At 35.8% G+C, this 17678-nt stretch overlaps 2 protein-coding genes across 2 annotated transcripts; one reads left to right on the forward strand and one right to left on the reverse strand.

Moving 5' to 3' along the window:
• Positions 1 to 205: 205 nt before the first annotated feature.
• Positions 206 to 5394, reverse strand: LOC132191561 (triacylglycerol lipase SDP1). The gene is made up of 3 exons (XM_059606654.1): positions 2837 to 5394; positions 1759 to 1902; positions 206 to 1520 (listed from the first exon to the last, which is right to left on the reverse strand). Exons 1-3 carry the CDS (start codon positions 4253 to 4255, stop codon positions 525 to 527), a joined length of 2559 nt encoding a protein of 852 aa, XP_059462637.1. The 5' UTR covers positions 4256 to 5394; the 3' UTR covers positions 206 to 524.
• A 3285-nt stretch (positions 5395 to 8679) lies between these two features.
• Positions 8680 to 12403, forward strand: LOC132191744 (calmodulin binding protein PICBP-like). Its single transcript, XM_059606833.1, has 3 exons — positions 8680 to 8779; positions 8997 to 9292; positions 9402 to 12403. Exons 1-3 carry the CDS (start codon positions 8680 to 8682, stop codon positions 12078 to 12080), a joined length of 3075 nt encoding a protein of 1024 aa, XP_059462816.1. The 3' UTR covers positions 12081 to 12403.
• Positions 12404 to 17678: the final 5275 nt, after the last annotated feature.

Here is a 17678-nt window from a genome sequence, read left to right on the forward strand (position 1 = left end):
GTATGATTATAGAGAAATCAAAAACTTCACAGTTCCTCTTTCAGCTATATGAGAATCAGTTCATCCCATTCCTGTCCTATCTGAGAAGATTATGTGACACTAGTTTGTAGTGCCAAAGCAGCATGTATAAACAGCATTTAATCCAGATTTGTGAAAGAGACAATGTCTTATTAGCATCCCTGATAATAAAAACAGCACAACTATCATTTGGTAAACTACATCTGGGTTATATTACTTCTATTTCATTTGTTGATAAAATAGGAATGACAGCATCAAAACATGGTGTTTATATGCATGATTCGATTACAAAATCAAATCCATGCTGTTTGCAGAAAATCCAGAATCAAGTAACTTTCTTGCCAAATTACTTGCAAAGCACATTGGGCTGCTTCTATTTAAAACTTTAAGCTGTATATGTAACCTTTACTTCTAATCTCTTCTTGAACTCATAGTCCTGCAGTTCATTGGCAACAAGAGAACTTCAACAACATGGAAAAATCATTGAAACATAATGGTTCTCAAAATTAACCATCGACAACATGTTGACTGCTGCCATCATCTATGCCAGAGTGATCCCCAGAAGTAGAATCTGGAACATTTAGACTGTTTGTTGTAGCAACAATGTCATCGCCATATTCAGATGCAGAGCTAGCATCAGTCTCCTTCTCAAGACAATCGAGTTGCATGCATTCAGGAATGTCACTGCTGTAACTTTCCGCATCGTGGCTCCTAGTTGACACTGTTAAATCTTCTTTCTTAACAACATTAAACACAATCCCATTATGGGTCCTTTCAGGCTGCAAAAGATCACCTTCAGTCACCATTATGCTGGAACCACTACTGGAACCATTACTGGAAACTCTATTGCCAAGATCCCTCTGATCAAAGTCTGGGACTTCAGGGTTTCTATCTGGTGTTGTCACCATTGGATTATGATAATATTGATTGTTGCCTACTATTTGAAGAGTAATTGAGTTAGGATTAGCCATTAAGCCTCTGTTTAGTTCCGCATCGACGTCCAAATTTTGGACAAAGTGAATAAACTTTTCAGCTGAAGTAGTTCTCATCAAGGGCCCGCCAGACCTCGTCCAAGAATTTAAATCAACACTTTCAGACTCACTGTCACTTCCATCATGCAAGTTACGGTGGTTTCGAAAATTTTTACCAGAAGGTCCTCCTCCAGTGGATCCACCAACTCCTTGATGGTACGAGGAAGCGACATCTTGAAGGTCTTCAAGGGAGCCAGTGGAATTCTCTCGCGCAATGCAATTCCAAGAAGGAATTCGTCTGGAAGCACTGAATTTCGCTGTGCTAGCTAGGCCAAGAGAAGAAGCAGCAGCTCTCTCGGCACTCCTTTTTAGTCTACGCATGTGGTTGAGAATTGCAACACACTCATCAAGAGCAAGCTCGATCCCGCAGTTTGCTTTTATGGCCGAGAGCTTCTCCCAAGTACACCTTCTCCCTTGGTTTGCTGCCTTTTGAAGCTCCACATATGATATGTTTTGTATCATTTTTGAGTACTGGTACAAGAATCACAAGCAGGAGAAAATAGTTGCTGGTCAATCACCATTGTAAGAATTTTCCAATTGCTGAAACGCATAATTTTCAAGCTAAGATCTAATGCCTATATTGCAAGTATTCAACAATTTCATTTTGACATTTGAACTTTTAATTAAAAAAAAAAACCTTTTGAGAAAGTTTCTTGTCACTAAGATTGAATATGCCTATCCGAAATTTAAACATTTTCTTTGCATCTACCTGAGCGAGTGTGGCAGGCATAACAACAGTGACATCACCCTCCCAATCTTGAGCAAACAACTGAGCAATACCCCCTAAAGGGAAACCAAGTTCCATTATCTGGTTGCATCTATGTTTCACCTCCATCTCCACAAGATGAGCAAGCTACACAATTAAACATTAAGAAGATTAATTTTCAATTCACAAAGGTCAGGAAAAGATGCAAAAACTCTGTTACTGAAATACATAACAGCGTATTTGAGCTGGTGTCCACTTAAGATGTGGCTTGGCATTAGGTGGTTCAAATTAACATGCATCTCTACTGCTATTACATTCCGCTCAAGTGTAGGTTATTCCACTCAAGTGCAATTGCTATGACATTCCAACCAAGTGTACAGACTCCTCTGTGCACCGCACATAAATAAATCCCTGTGCCCTTTATAATATATTTGTGACTCAACCTAACCTACTTGGCAACATAATTTTTTTTTTTCCTTTCTTTTAGACCATAAACTGTAAGCCTTGTGCATCAACTATCAACTCAAATGAAGAATCCCACAAATTTTAACCAGCTATTCACCATAAATTGCAAGAGATCATGTTTCACCAGCTGCCAACTATTAATGACCCCATAAAAGAAAGAAAGAAAGAAAGGATGCCACGCTAGTATAAGGAAGAAAACGAGAGAATGCCTAAAGAACAAAACTAAACTCTTAAACATCTAAATTAGAAAGAAAAAAAAAAAAATTTTAAAAAGGGAAAAAAATGGAAATGATAAAGAAAAGACGAAGCGAGAAAGGCATGATTATCTTAACAAAACTTTTCAACCATGCATCTTCAGAAAGCTTCGTCTGCTGGTTCCAAGTAGCAATGACTCATTCAATCACAGCCACAAGGATAAAAACAAAGATTCAATCCTGATGATGTTCAAAACAAAAAAACAAAAAAAAAAAACCTGATAACTGATAGCTGGACGGTCAAAATCTGAAACTTTAGTCCAAACTCATGCACATTGTTCATTTATTCTTGCTTCTTTAGTAAATCAGCCAAGTATAATATAGATCAAACGGATTGAAGTTCCAGTACCATATATACATACCTTGGCAGCGAAGTTGCCTCCATAAGCTCTCACAAATTCTTTCATCCTCAACAATGGTGCTATATGAGGATTTGCCTGACTGACAATAAAATGATTCACATTGAACAGTTCTTTCAATTGCATCATAGGCAAATCAATCTCCAGGCTGCCATCTCTCCACCGTCGCACATGAGTACCAGAGCCCTCCTCGGGATCCAAGTTAAATGGTGGATGATAAGGAACGATCTCTCCACTTCTATCCTTTGCCATCAGCTCCTGAGCCTCGAAGAGTCCAGGAAATGCACAAGAAGCAGTCACTGCACTCCATACAACAACATGAGGTGAAGTCAAGTAATTAAGGCATCTAGGTGGCTCATGCTTCCTTGGGGAGCAAACCGTTATCCCAAGAATTCGACCTGTCATATCATAAGCTTCTTGAAATGTAAGGTTACTTGTTAGATGCCTCAACATCATTTGCAACTGCCTGATCTCGTGAACAGCCCCTTGTGTCATGACCCTCTTCACTACAGTAAAAATCCCACCTATCTGATCAAAAAACTGCAAGGAGTGCAAAGAATCTTCAAAAAAACTCTGTAGCTCAGGCCAAGACCTAGTGGCAACCACAGCACACATAATAGATCCTACACTAGAGCCAGCAATTATTCTGGGCACAAGCTTATGCTCAACCAGTGTTCTAACCACACCGACGTGAAAAGATCCAAGGGAAGCACCCCCACTCAAAAGCAAAGCTGTCCTCCCAAAGGCATGCCTCGTTTCATGCATGAAAGCAAGCTTCTCTTCTAATGATAGCTCCTCTGAATCTGAATCACAAACCATTCTCAACTGAGTTGAGACCTCATCTATGTACTCCTTTATGAGCTTCGGCACGTGAAGCCTACCCTTGTGAAGTTCAGGATTGCACATATTACCGAGATTTCTGATAAGATCAGCTCGCATGCAAAAAATAATATCCCTCAGGGATCTCTCTTGGCGGCGATGGCGGAGTTCTTGAACCTTGTTTCTCACAAGTTCTTCATCATACAGGTCTGATTCATTCAGTTTTGGGGTCTCTTTATCTAGCATCTTCGCAGCATGAGCCCATTCCTCATAGGTCAATGCAGTTCTCATCATATTTCTCCAAAAATTCCTCCGATAAGCCATTTCAGCCCTCTGTTTTACATTTGTATATCGTTTCAATAAAAATGCGATTATTGTCACCATTGCCAATATTCCTTGTGGGTTTCGGGGGTGTAACCATGCTACCATGGGTGCCATAAAGTCCTTAAATCTATAGATTAGATCCAAAAACACATGAAGTATTTGATACCTCAAATGGGACATGGACTTGCAGAATAAAATTCTGAAAGCTATTGTTCGACCAATAATGGTTGAAGGTCCAATTGAAAAAGGATCAACACTGGCCTCATTACTAATATCCATATCTTGGTTAATATACAGGTGTTTGTTTAAATGATTGGTTATGTCCACAGCTCAATATGCTTAATGTACAAAGCTGAAGAAAAAGAGCAAAAAAAGAAAAATCTATTGAGTTCTAATAAATTATGATCTAGACGGAAACCAAACAACCTAAATTTAAAAAATTACCTCAAGATTTAAGAAGAAAAGGCTGACTTTTGCAGAATGCGTAAGATGATAATGAAAAATGGGTTCTCGCCGCAAACTTAAATTGGATAGCTCCCAAGAACTAAATACGAAATCAATGAGAAACCAATTCAACCTCAAACTGAATAAACTGATTTCTCTTCAATACTTTAGCTCGAAAGATTTAGGAAAATATATTAAGAATAAACTATTGTTGCAATCTATAATATATCAGTAATTCTGATAAAAGTTCTTACCAAAATCAACAAAAAGAAGTAATTGCACCGACTAAATTTTAAGAAATGGATAAAAGTAGCAATGCCAAGCTGTTGATCCTGAACCAAATGCCAAAGCGCATACTTCTGATCACAAATCCTCTTAACTTCCAACCAGGACCAGCTCGGCAAGTCAACAACCCAATAGGTTCCGGTTCAGAGCCCCAAAATTCCCATAACCGTTGAAACCCTCAAAGCTCCAGAGATCAGATTCTCATCCAGAAAAACTTGATTAAAAACAACCCATCGTTCAAAATTCCAACGGTGCTTCAAAATCCCACATAAACCCAGACAGAAAAAACACAAATTTCCAACTCAAATCCCCCAACCAGAACCACAATAAAAAATCAACAGCCAAGTGGGTTTCCAAATCAGAACCCAAAACTCTCAAACCGACCAAAACAAAGAACAAACCCGGAAAAGAAATCCCAGAGAAAACAGAAAGGCTACAATTACAGAATTTGAAAAGGATGAGGCATGTGAGAGTAATTAATATACCAGGGAAATTGATTTCTAGAAAGCATCGAGATCCGGGAAGAGATAAAGATACCGATAGGGTGACGCCGACTTTAGAGTGAAGAATCGGATAAAGCATATGACGAAGTAATGGGTACAACAACCGAGAAGGAAGATAAGGAAGAAAATGGCGCGCTTCCGGACAAAGCTGTTTGATTGGGTTCTTGTTGGAAATTTCTATTTTGGGAAACTGACGAACACGCTCGGGTACCCAAGTTGTTGAGTAAAAGAAAGCGCTTTTTGTTACGTATAAGGAAAAAAAAGTTGTATAAATGGGCTGTGGGCCGTAGCTTCTATTACTGGACCATTCCCCTGTTCACATTCCAATATTCCATGTTGCTCCGCAAAACTTGAGCAGAAAACAAGCAGACCGAAGGTTACTTACGAGCCATGGGCCATAGGCCATGGCCCATGCCATAAGCCTTTTATTTGTTTTTCCTCTTTTGCTTTCCTTTCTTATTCTTCTTCTTTTGCTTTTGTAGATTATGATCATATAAAAGTGGCTGTAAGGGTATAAAAGTGGCTGTAAGGGTGTACAAACGGGGGTGGTTATAACTGTTATAAACCGCTAATCACACAACCGCTTTGATAGATAGTTATAAAAAATGCTAATGGTCTAAGGTGGGGTGGTAAGTGATTTTAGAGGTAGGAAAACCGCCTACCCTTATATTTTATACTTTATATTAAAAATATAACATTAAAACGATGTTGTTTTGGTGTTTAACACCAAAACGGTGTTATTTTAAATACGAGTTAGAAATAGGGTTTCATCATCTTTATTGTTTTTTGGAACACTTTGACCTAAAACTATTTAAAATCAGCTCAACAAATAGGCACAAAAAGGCTCAAAACACCTCAAAAAGCCCATAAAAATAAAAATAAAAAGTTATAAAATTGTTGGTTATTGGTTTGAATAACCACTAACCGCAGGTTATAAAATAATCGCTAACTCCGTAAGCAAAGTCCTTAGACGGTTGCAGTTAACAGTTTTAGCCAATAACCACTAACTACAACCATGTGTAAGTGGCGGAGGGAGGAGGGAGGGGTTGACTAGAGGAGGCAAATGACTTCACTCGTTCACATAAATTTTAACGGGCCCAAATTTAAAAGTACAGTGGCTATCTGTTGTCTACTCTAAATTATGGAGAATTGTCAAATTATTAAAAAATAAAAATAAAAAAAACTTCTTCCTCCAAATGATGTGTTAGTGAGTGGGCCTTTTTCAATTGATTGGAGGCTGTTTGCTATTAATTAGTTTAAATGAATTTAATTGAAGGTTGTTTGCTAGATTCCTTTTTAGATTTTTGGTCATTTTCAAAATCTAATTGAATTTAATGAGATGGTAGTTTAGGTAAGCTTTGCGAGATAATAATAAATAAATGTGACGGGGAATTACGTGGAAAAAATCTTATCCAAATATCCAAAATAATTCTGTTTAAAACTAGAATCAAAGTTTGTGTTGGCAAGATTTTCAAAATAGTTTTGTTTATAATAGATGGGCCTTTCAATTGGCGTAAGAGTAATTAATTATATGTATTTGAAGGGGATAGTTACAATTGGGTTTATGAAAGTGACTTTTGTTGTGATTTTCAAAAGAAAGAATGAAAGTTATGAATTTATAATTGATGACATGCATAAAAGCTTTTTTTTTTTTTAATATAAAATTTTTCTTTACTTTATTTATTTGGGTGTGTTGAAATATATATTAAAATATAAAATAATAAAATAACAAAGAGAAATAAAAGAGAGCGGAAGCAGAGATACATGTGTGAGCTACATATTGTATATTCATTATATTAAATAATCTTACATAACTCTTTATTTACAGAGAGACAATGAGTAATAACCAAGAAACTCTAAAGTAGACCTAAACTAATTAAGGAAGAGAATAAACCTTACAATGAAATATAATAGCGAAAAATAAAGATATCCTAACAGAAAGAGAAATAACTTGTTAAGGAAAATATTAATAGACATAATTTAAAAAATATAAAATATTTCTTTACTTTATTTATTTGGGTGTGTTGAAATATATATTAAAATATAAAATAATAAAATAACAAAGAGAAATAAAAGAGAGCGGAAGCAGAGATACATGTGTGAGCTACATATTGTATATTCATTATATTAAATAATCTTACATAACTCTTTATTTACAGAGAGACAATGAGTAATAACCAAGAAACTCTAAAGTAGACCTAAACTAATTAAGGAAGAGAATAAACCTTACAATGAAATATAATAGCGAAAAATAAAGATATCCTAACAGAAAGAGAAATAACTTGTTAAGGAAAATATTAATAGACATAATTTAAAAAATATAAAATATTTCAACAGGGTGGTTGGCCTAAGAAATCTATTTCTGAAAAAGAAAAGAAAAGAAATCTATTTCAGTAAGGAAATTGAAAAGGAAAAAAGAAAAAAAAAAAAAGAAAAAAAGAAAAAGAAGAAGAGCTATTACTATAAGGAATAATCCTATTGGGCCCATGCTTGACAGTCGTTCAAAAAGGTTAGTAGATCTTAAAGGATCCGGGGCCCTCTCATCCCCCGAATTGCGCTAGGAATTTTTTCGGGTCCCACAGTCAGCAAACTTTTGGTCGTCAACGCGTTTTATGTCTCTCTTGCGATGGTCCATGCCAACTATCAATCTCTATTCTCTAATCTCACCGTCAATATTAACATTTGAATATTTTTTTATTTTTATAACGTATTCTCCCCGTTGATATAACAATTAAATGAGTAAAATTGCTTCCTCATTACAATGTGAAAGATACAATTTAGAATCTCTACGATCTAAATATTATTTATGACACAAAATAGTTTTTTCGGCTATTAAAAACAATAATTTTGAATATTATTGTCCCAATCAATTTTAGATTTGTAGTAAAATTTCGGCGAATCACGTTTCTAGTAGTTGCCCAATCATTGATTTTCGAGCTTTTTTCATTTCCGTTACAAGTGCATTTTCATACGCAATCTCCTTTATCGTCTCTACCATAATGACAGACAAATTTTTTTTATGCCTGGAACCTACTATGGGTCGGTTTTTTTTTTTTTTTTTTAGTGATTTAATTGGTTGTCAAGTGATATTCTTCCCTTTGCGAAAATTCTTGTGTCCTACCCACGTGGGAATATGTAGCGGTGGACAGCATTGACACGGTCCCAACAACCAGGAACATAATATACGCTAAAAGAAAATCATGGGAGCATGTTATTGGATCATCATATAATATCTTTCTCACAACTTTCATAGCATCTTCTCAATAAACAAGTTTTGTGGACAAGAATGATCTTATAGTTACATCGTACTTATTCCATATATATATATATATGTTAGCTGATATAGCTGGTATTGATTATTATTTACACAGGCTTTTGAATTTTCCATAAGGTAAAATAATTCCCAAAATACTTGAATTTTCTTCTAAAATTAGCTTTCCAAATGATAGAAGAAATAGGATTTAAGAGTCAATGAATCTGGAAGGCCAAGTCATTACCACTATTTCTGTGTACAAGTCAAGGTATCTCCACGTCCCTTTCTCAACGGTATTCAAACTTGTTAACGGGCCAAGTCAGAGCTGAAATTTGAATCAAGCTGGAAGAAGAAGAAGAAGAAGAAGAAGAAGAAGACCAGTCAGTAGAGCCAACTACAAGCTTTGAATTCTCTGGTTTTTGGGTCATCCCAGAGGGCTTTCTTTTGCTTTTTCTTCCAAAAGTGATAAGGGAAAAGAAAAGCTCCAGCCTTTATAACATTCCCATATTCAAAACTCTCTTTGTTTTTATTCCAGAAACGAATTCTAACAATCTTGAAGCTGGTGCTCATTGTGATTGTACGAGTTCTGCAGAATCTGAGATGATGTCAGTATCCAACGAGTCGTCTTTTTATCAGAATCAGGACAGCAGTGACAGGGGAGGAACAGAGCCAAAGAGGAAGCTGAAGAAATTCAGATCAATCAAGCTCTCAAGATTGCCAAGCCTAAGATCATCATCCACAAGACGATCAAAATTACGGCAGTTATCAGATGCATCGCCGAATTATATGAAGGCCACAAACAGTTCAGATGCAAGGAAGGAAAGTTTGCAGGCAAGTATTTCTTGTAATTTTCTGAATTTAATTAGTTTTGGTTGCAATAATTCGAGTAAAGGGTATCCTTCAAAATTTTCTGATACCAAATATTGCTTCTTCTGGGCAGAATTCAATGACAATGTCGTCAAGGAGATCAAGTTTGAAGCCTGGGCAGAGTTTGACAAGAATGTCTAGCATGAAATTCAAGAGGAATTTGATGAGCAAAAGCTCTGAAGGGACTGAGTTGCAGAGGAAAGTGAAGAAGTCAAGATCAATCAAGCAGGCAAGTTCATCCACAAGAAGCGTGGAATCTGGCTATCAGGCAAGTCCCCATAATTCCGAATCCAGTTTTAGTAGCAATCATCGCCAAAATAGGAAAAAATTAAGTGATCCAAAGCCAAAATCTGCCTTTTCTGGTAATAAATCTGTGAGAATTATGAAAAGGTCATCGAGTTTGAAGCCTGTGAAAGTCTTAACAAAAATGGGAACTTTCAAATCAAACAAGCCTTCCATGAGGAAATGTTCTGAAATATCTAAGGCTACCTGTTCTTCAACTCTCAAGGATTCCAAAATCCCAGGCTCCTTGGAGCTTCAGCCTGAAAAGATTTGTCCTTATAGTTATTGCTCTCTTCATGGTCATCACCACAATGCTTCACCTCCATTGAAGCGCTTTGTTTCTATGAGGCGGCGCTTGTTGAAGACCCAGATGAGCATGAAACGAGAGAGTCAATTTCGTAAAGGCAAACGCTCTCTGAATATGAAGAAAGGAATTCAGGCAAAGGAAATGTTTCATAATGTTAAAGAAAAAGCAGGCGGGGATTTCTCTGTAAATGGAAATGATGTAGAACACAAAATGCAGTCTAAAAATCAGAAGTATATCAAAGTGTGGCACTCAATATATAAGCATGCATTAGTAGATATCGGCCGAAAAGTCGAAAACAAGATTCCTCTAGATGGATTGGAAAGTGAAGAACAAGTGGAAGATACCAACAACTGTGGTTCTTCTGAGGGTCTTTCTGAAGCAGACCACCAAAAGAATGAGCTCACCCAGCTTGATGCCATTAAGCTGGTACAAGAAGCTTTTGATGAAATCCTTCTGCAAGAATTTCATGACCAATCTTCTGATGATCAATCAATAACAAGCAGAAGAAGTTCAGACCAAGTTAAGGGTGTGGAATGGAGCATCTCAGCTTCCAGTGAGCCTGCTAAAGACAATATGGTAGAAAATGCAGAAGAAACATTGCAGGAAGGTGATAGTATTAGTACTCCCAAAGAAGAGAAATCTGACAAGAGAAGGCCCAAAAGCTGGAGCAAACTGAAAAGCTTAATCCTGCTCAAGAGATTTGTCAAGGCATTGGAGAAGGTGAGGAATTTCAACCCCCGGAAGCCACAATATCTGTCCTTGAAGCCTGATCCGGAAGCAGAAAAGGTCAATCTGAGGCACCAAACAACAGACAGCAGAAAAAACGCTGAGGAATGGATGCTTGATAATGCACTTCAACAGGTCATTTCTAAGCTAGCTCCAGCTCAAAAACGAAAAGTAGTACTTCTTGTTGAAGCTTTTGAGAAAATTCTTCCTCTGCCAGAAATTGAAACTGCCCAGATGTCCAATGCAGCAGTTTGCACTCAAGCAAATCCCCTTCAAGCCTGTAATGGTTCCTCAATTCAAAGCAGAGAAGAACAGCAGACTCCTCCACTGAAATTTTCTGAGCTCAGAGAAACCAGTTTGGAATGTAGTTGCATTAAAGCAGAACAGGAAATTACCAACGAAGACTGGGAGGAAAAGCAAATTATTGCCATCAATCTTGATAGGGTGGACGATAAATTCATTCTTGCTGATAATCAACCTGATTCCATCATTAGTTGTTCACCAGAGGGCATTGTAAGCACCTGTGATGAAGTAGTTCGAGAGAATGGAAAAGTCTCCATAGGAGTTAGTTCAAGTTCAGAACTCTGCAACCATGGTTCTGAATCAGAATGCAAAGATTCAGAGAATACCATTTTAGTCAGTGCACCTTGTGAACAATCTGATAGGTATGGTATACCAAACTCAGAAAATTATGTGGAATCAAAAGCAATTAACAGTGTAGCAAATAAGGCCTGGTTGGAAAAAAAGAAAAACATGAAGCTGTGGCACTTGGTGTATAATCACATGGCATCAGGCATTGCAGCAAAAGATGGAGCCAACCCACAACTTGATGAAGCAGGTAAAGAAGAACAAGAAGTGGATGATTCTGATTCCAACTCATTGCCTGAAACAAGCACTTCCAATTCTTGTCAGAATGTCTCTGAAATGGATATGGATAACAGTATTGAAGCCATTAAGCTGATAGAAGAAGCGATTGATGAAATCCCTCTTCCAGAAGAGGAAGGTGATGACACAGAGAAACCATTCATCTCAAATTGCAAAGATTCTGAGAAAGACAGCAGCTTCACCAAATCCGGCAAAACAGATCCAGAAGAAGAGAAGACAGAAATGAAGGTGGAAAAGAAATCTAACCAGCAAATGCCAAGAAAATGGAGCATTCTGAAGAAGTTGATCCTGCTTAATAGATTCATCAAGGGATTGGAAAAAGTAAGGAAATTTAATCCACGGAAGCCACAATATCTGCCTTTGGAGCAGGACCCAGAAGGAGAAAAAGTTCATTTAAGGCATCTGGACATGGATCAAAGAAAAAAAGCAGAGGAATGGATGCTTGATTATGCACTTCAACAGGTTGTAGCCAAACTAACCCCACTAAGGAAAAGAAAAGTTGAACTTCTTGTACAAGCTTTTGAATCAGTCAGTCCAACCATTGGGAGTTGAAAGGACACAATGCAGCAGCTTCCAATCAAGCCAAATAAATTGTCAGTCAGGTAAAAGCAGAAAGCCTCCATTTTCCTTATCATTTACGTAAGTCCGAGGAGAATGTTCCTCAGGAACAACCTTTTTCAGCAGAACAAACAGACCGTTATTGATTCTGTCAATTTAGGATGCAGCAGTGTAGCATGTAGATGCAAGTTTTGAGTCAATGAAGATTCTTAGGAGTTAGGAGCATACCCTTTTCTTTATTTGTTTGGAATTATTAAGGCTTGTTGTCGTTGAAGTCAGCATATATTGTGAAGAATGTATACAAATATAGTGGAGATGCATTATTTGTGGTGTATGTAAACTGATACAACAGTTCTTTTCTATCAGAAGTGTCTAAATAAGGTCCATTACGCTGAAGAGAAAAAGTTGGGCCATTTGGGCTCAAAGAGATGACCCATTTAGTGGATCAATAATTCATTGAGTACACAATTAGGTAATCTCTCTAGTTCGAATCACGCTTCATGAAGCGGAGGTCACTAGTTCGAATCTCCCATCCCCCTTTCCTTGTGTAGATATGTCAAAAAAAAAAAATTACACAATTAGGAGAATTTAAACCGGAGATGATCCAATTAGTTATATTTGAAGGGTATTTTTGTCTTTTTATTTTTTGAGAGGATAAAAATACTTCTCTAATATAACTAAATAAATATTCACTTGTTCAAATCAACTAGGGACGATCCTAATTTGTTTTAGTTTACATAATCACCATGATTCTTAGATGATAATTTTTTGGAATATTTCCTTATCTGAACGAGGGCCACAATAAAAATAAGTTGATCTACTTATAAAAAAAAAAATAAAAAAATAAGTTGATCCAAGGGACTGAATAGTGAATAGCATTCAAAGAATAAGGATTCTATGATCATGATTTAAATTGTATGAATCTCACGTTATTTACATTTTGAAAAATGCTAGGTGTTCTTCTAGTGTTCTCTTGGTATCCTCTCAACTGTGATATACCTTTTTAAATCACCAATAGATTAAAAGTCAATAATGATAATTTCAAATTTAACAGTGATTTTAAAAGTCATATCACAGTTGGGAGGACACCAGGAGAACATTAGAAGAACACCTAGTATTGCCCTTAAATTTTTTAAGTTAGGTTGTGAAGTCCACCTGCCAGAGCAGTCCTCCTTTATGTGGGGATAGCCCTTTTTATATGGAATTGAGATTCTATGTTATTAATATATAGGCTTGTTTGCGAAGACAATTCTTCCAAAGTCTTCTCTTTCTTTTTTCTATTTTTTAGTTGATTTGACACCACTAACACTCAAATCAATTCAAAATTTTTGAACTTTATTCAAAATTTTATATTTTTCAAACAACTCAAACATAATCTCAACTATTTTTTCTCCTCGATATTCGCAATTTTAAATTCAATTCAGAAAAATAGAAAGAAAAAAAATCGCAAACCCAAACGAGCTACTCAAATTTTATCGAAATTTAGACAACTTTAAAAAAAAAAAAAAAAATCGCAGGACCCATTTACTCTGAATAGCCTAAGATGCGAAACTCGCCTGCTCAAAATAAGCAAACTCTACAGCTTCTTTCTAATAAATTCAAGCAGTTTAATAACAGAAAACCTGTATCCCTATATATGATACCGCCTGAATTGAATTGCTTTCAATTTGAAAAGCCAATTATAACAACAAATTACGGTTGGGGTTGAAAGAGATGATGGAGAAGTCAAAGTTGTAACTAATAATAAAGGGAAGAATTAGTAGGGGAAGCTGTCAAGCTAAGCTGCTACTCCCCCAATTTTAATCAATGCAAGAGTGAGCGTGCCAAATTGGCAAGGGTTTGGACTTTGTATCAAACAACTATATAATTTAGGTAATCTCTCTTTTTCTCCAAATTAATTGAAATGTTTTATAGCATTGACTTTGGGTTTGTCATATGTGATTAGTGATTACAAGCCCAAGAGTTAACAACAAACACAAGTGCTATTTATGGTCGGTTTGAGTTTGCAATTTTTTTTTTTTTAAAAAAAAAATTGGTGTTACTAATTTGTCCGTGTTTCTTTCATTTTATTTTATAAATCAATCAGTAAATTTGTGGACTTATAAGTCAACGAGTAGACTCCACAAATTTAATAGTTGATATATTAAATTTGTAAAAAAATATAAAAAAAATATGAGCAAATTATTGACATCAATCATTTTCTTATTTTAAAATATGCAATTTGAACCTAATTACATCTTTTTGTGCAATCACAATCACCACCAAAGTATATATATATATATATATATATAAAAGACGCAGGCAAGACACGAAGAACACAAATAAAATGACAAGAAAGGAGAAAATATAATATTATTTTACACTAATTATTTTGTTTAAGATATTGATAAGCTGACTCAGCAGTTTGTTCCACATGGCTGAGAGACGTAAACTAACCTCTGGATCTATTAAGGGCCCTTTCCAAAAGACTTTTCAAAGCTTGAAGGGCTGTTCTTCTGTTTTCTCTTTTGGTGTGCGGGTGCATCAAGACGGATATCTCATTTTTCAAATATATATATATATATTTGATTTATTAGAGGTCCCATGGATTCATTGGCTCTATACATAAAAAGGAAATAGGTCTAGTGGTTGATTTGGACAATAAATTTAAAAAATGACTGGTAGGATACTACAACTCTTATTACAGGTTTCTTATAAAGTGAGGAGATAGTTCATGCAGCAGTACTACTTACTACGTCACTATGCAGCAGTACTGCTTATTACGTCACTTGTTTGGCAGTGCATATGACACTTATTACATTTACAAACTAATGTGACAATTATTACATTAGTCACAAAAATGTGGATTACTAGGTCTACAATATGGCAGTACGTGACACCAATTTCTATAAAATGTGAACTTCCACATGAGTTTATAAGGAAATTACAATAAAGCCTTTAATACCTTAAACATTTGACTTTCAAAATACTTTACTAGATGCCTAAAACTCCGTAAATTAGGTTAGTTGACAATTTTAAAAGTTTTAGAGTGGCGATTTGACATGAAATTTTGTTATTAGAATAGCTAGAATGCCTCAACTACTTCATGTGGTATGTCTACTTATGCTATGATAAATGATAGTTCAGGCCTCCAGGGACCTATTTACAAATGACTTGTCAATTCATGCCGTAAGTAGACATGCCACATGAAGTAGTTGAGGCATTCTAGTTATTCTAATAACAAAATTTCTTATCAAGTGAAAGGATCATGCTTTCAAATTATTATTTTCTTTCAATTGGAACCATCTATTATCATTTGAAGTTAAATTGGATGGAAAGTTGAACATGCGACTTACCTGTTCAATTTTTTTTTTTCTTACTTAAAATATCCAATTTATGCTTTAACTATAGAGAAAAAAAAAAAAAAAATGAATGGCTTGAAGGGGTAGCTAAACCACCAACCCCCTTAAGGTTAGGAGGATGGTCGACGACACCCTCAAGAGTTTTGTGAGTGATTTAACTACCCCAAAGACTTTTAAGAGTAACTTAACCATACTCATTAGATGGTGGTCCGTGGTTGAACCACCTTATAACCTTGAGAGAGTGTTCGACCACCTTTTTAGTAATTCAAAAGAATAGCTAAACATCCTAAAGTGTTCATAGAACCACCTCGAAAGTCATCCTTTTTAAAGTAGTAAAACTCACTTTGCAGCATAGTGGGAATGGTCGATTACTCCCATCAGAATTTTGGGGGTGGATGAACACCCCTCAAAATTGCGGAGATAGTTTGACTACCCATCAAGTCATCTTTTGGTAACTATCAATAAATGACCTAAACTACCAAACCCTAAAGTCAGTTGGGTAGTTTTCCCCAATTTTCATCTTGACTCTTGGACACCTAACAGATTCTACTAGGTTCTTCTTTTTCCTTTTTTCTTTTTTTTTTTCTCCAAATTTTCCTATTTTCGAGGCATATTGTAGCATATTCCAATCAAGCAGCCCATATGCTGCTTCTAGAGTGCTCTGTATATTCTTTCTTTACCTAATTATGTAAGTTGACAATAATTCTCTTGAAAAATGAAACAAAATGTCCGAATTTGTTTAATTCCTAATATCTTTCATCTGCACATATTCCCAGAAATCCCAAATTATGTCCAGATCAAATTGGAGATTTTCGGAAAAAATTAAAGTAATTGAGAAGAAAAATCTTTTCCGAATAATAAGAGGAAGTAAACATAGTTTGCAAACAGAAATTGTATTCCCTTATAACCATGAATACAACCATACCCTGTTGTTGACGTACATGATGGGATTTACTATTTACATTACATATATAGAGCAAGGAAAAACAAAGGAATTTAAATATTCCACCATTTTTATTTTTTATTTTTCTCTTCCAAGAAATGGACGAACTCAAGCTCCGGTTCATGGATGCACCATGGTGATGGGGATGAACAAGTCTCCGAGCGCTCAATTTTGGGCTTCCGCTTCGTCATGGTCCTTGGCCAAAACTTGCGTTTTCTTGTGCATCAAAGGGTGAGCTTTGACGAGTTTATTGTGGATATTGATGGCGTCTTTGGCGGGGTCTTGCTGGAGGCGAAGAAGAACCGGTTTGCCGGCGGCGTCTAAGGCGGCAGACTGAGGACGAGGGTAGAAGAAATCAGTGGGGAAGAAGTTGTACTGAAGGCCAGCCATGCCGGAAAGTTGTTGAAAGAAGTTGGTTTGCGACAGAGGTGGAAGAAGAAGAGAAAGTGTACCTTAAAACTTTGTCGTATTGATGTGCCTCTTACAAGCCCACTCGGCTCCTCGTGTATTTATAGAAAGAAGAAGAAAAAAAAAAGACAGAAGAAGATCGACGGCTGTGCTTGATGGTCAAGCAAGCATGTGACATCTTTCTCTACCACAAAAACAATAACGAAAAATCACGTGACTCTACATCTTTTTGTTTGCATTTTTTTTTAATATATATATATATAAAAGTGATATTTTTGACATTTTTTTTATGAACTAAATTTTTCTCTAAATCAATTTGAATGAAATATTTTTCAACTCATTTAAAATAATACAAAATGTCTATAACATTTAAAAGACCCATCAAATTCTTAACGTTATTAATAGCAGTTTACTAACTTACACTAAATTTAATGTTTCTTTTAAATGTTTATAGACACTTGTTACTATGTTAAATGGGTTAAAAGATATTTTTTTCAGACTAATTTAGAAAAAATTTATGTCTTTTATATATATATATATATATATAGTTTGATGATGTGGACTATTGTTAATTTAGGAGATTTTTTTTTAAAAAAAAAAAAATTAAATTTTCTAATTTGCATTCCGGAAAAATAAATGAAAACGACCCAAAAGGTATTTTGTAGGATATTCGATTTACTTTCGTCAAAAAAAAGGTGGGATCGAGATATTCGATTTGAGTTCCTGCCGTGTGGACTTTTATGCGGCTCCGTCTCCCACCTAACAAATGGTGTGCCATAATTTTAAACGTGCAACCTTCCTATAAGTGACAGATGGATTTGAACTTTTGGTCAGGTTGCCAACATTGAAGTTTTGGTCAATTCCCATAATTTACAAAGAAGAAAAAAAAAAAAAAAGTTA

This window comes from Corylus avellana, chromosome ca9, assembly GCF_901000735.1.
Source record: "Corylus avellana chromosome ca9, CavTom2PMs-1.0".
Lineage (NCBI taxonomy): Eukaryota > Viridiplantae > Streptophyta > Magnoliopsida > Fagales > Betulaceae > Corylus > Corylus avellana.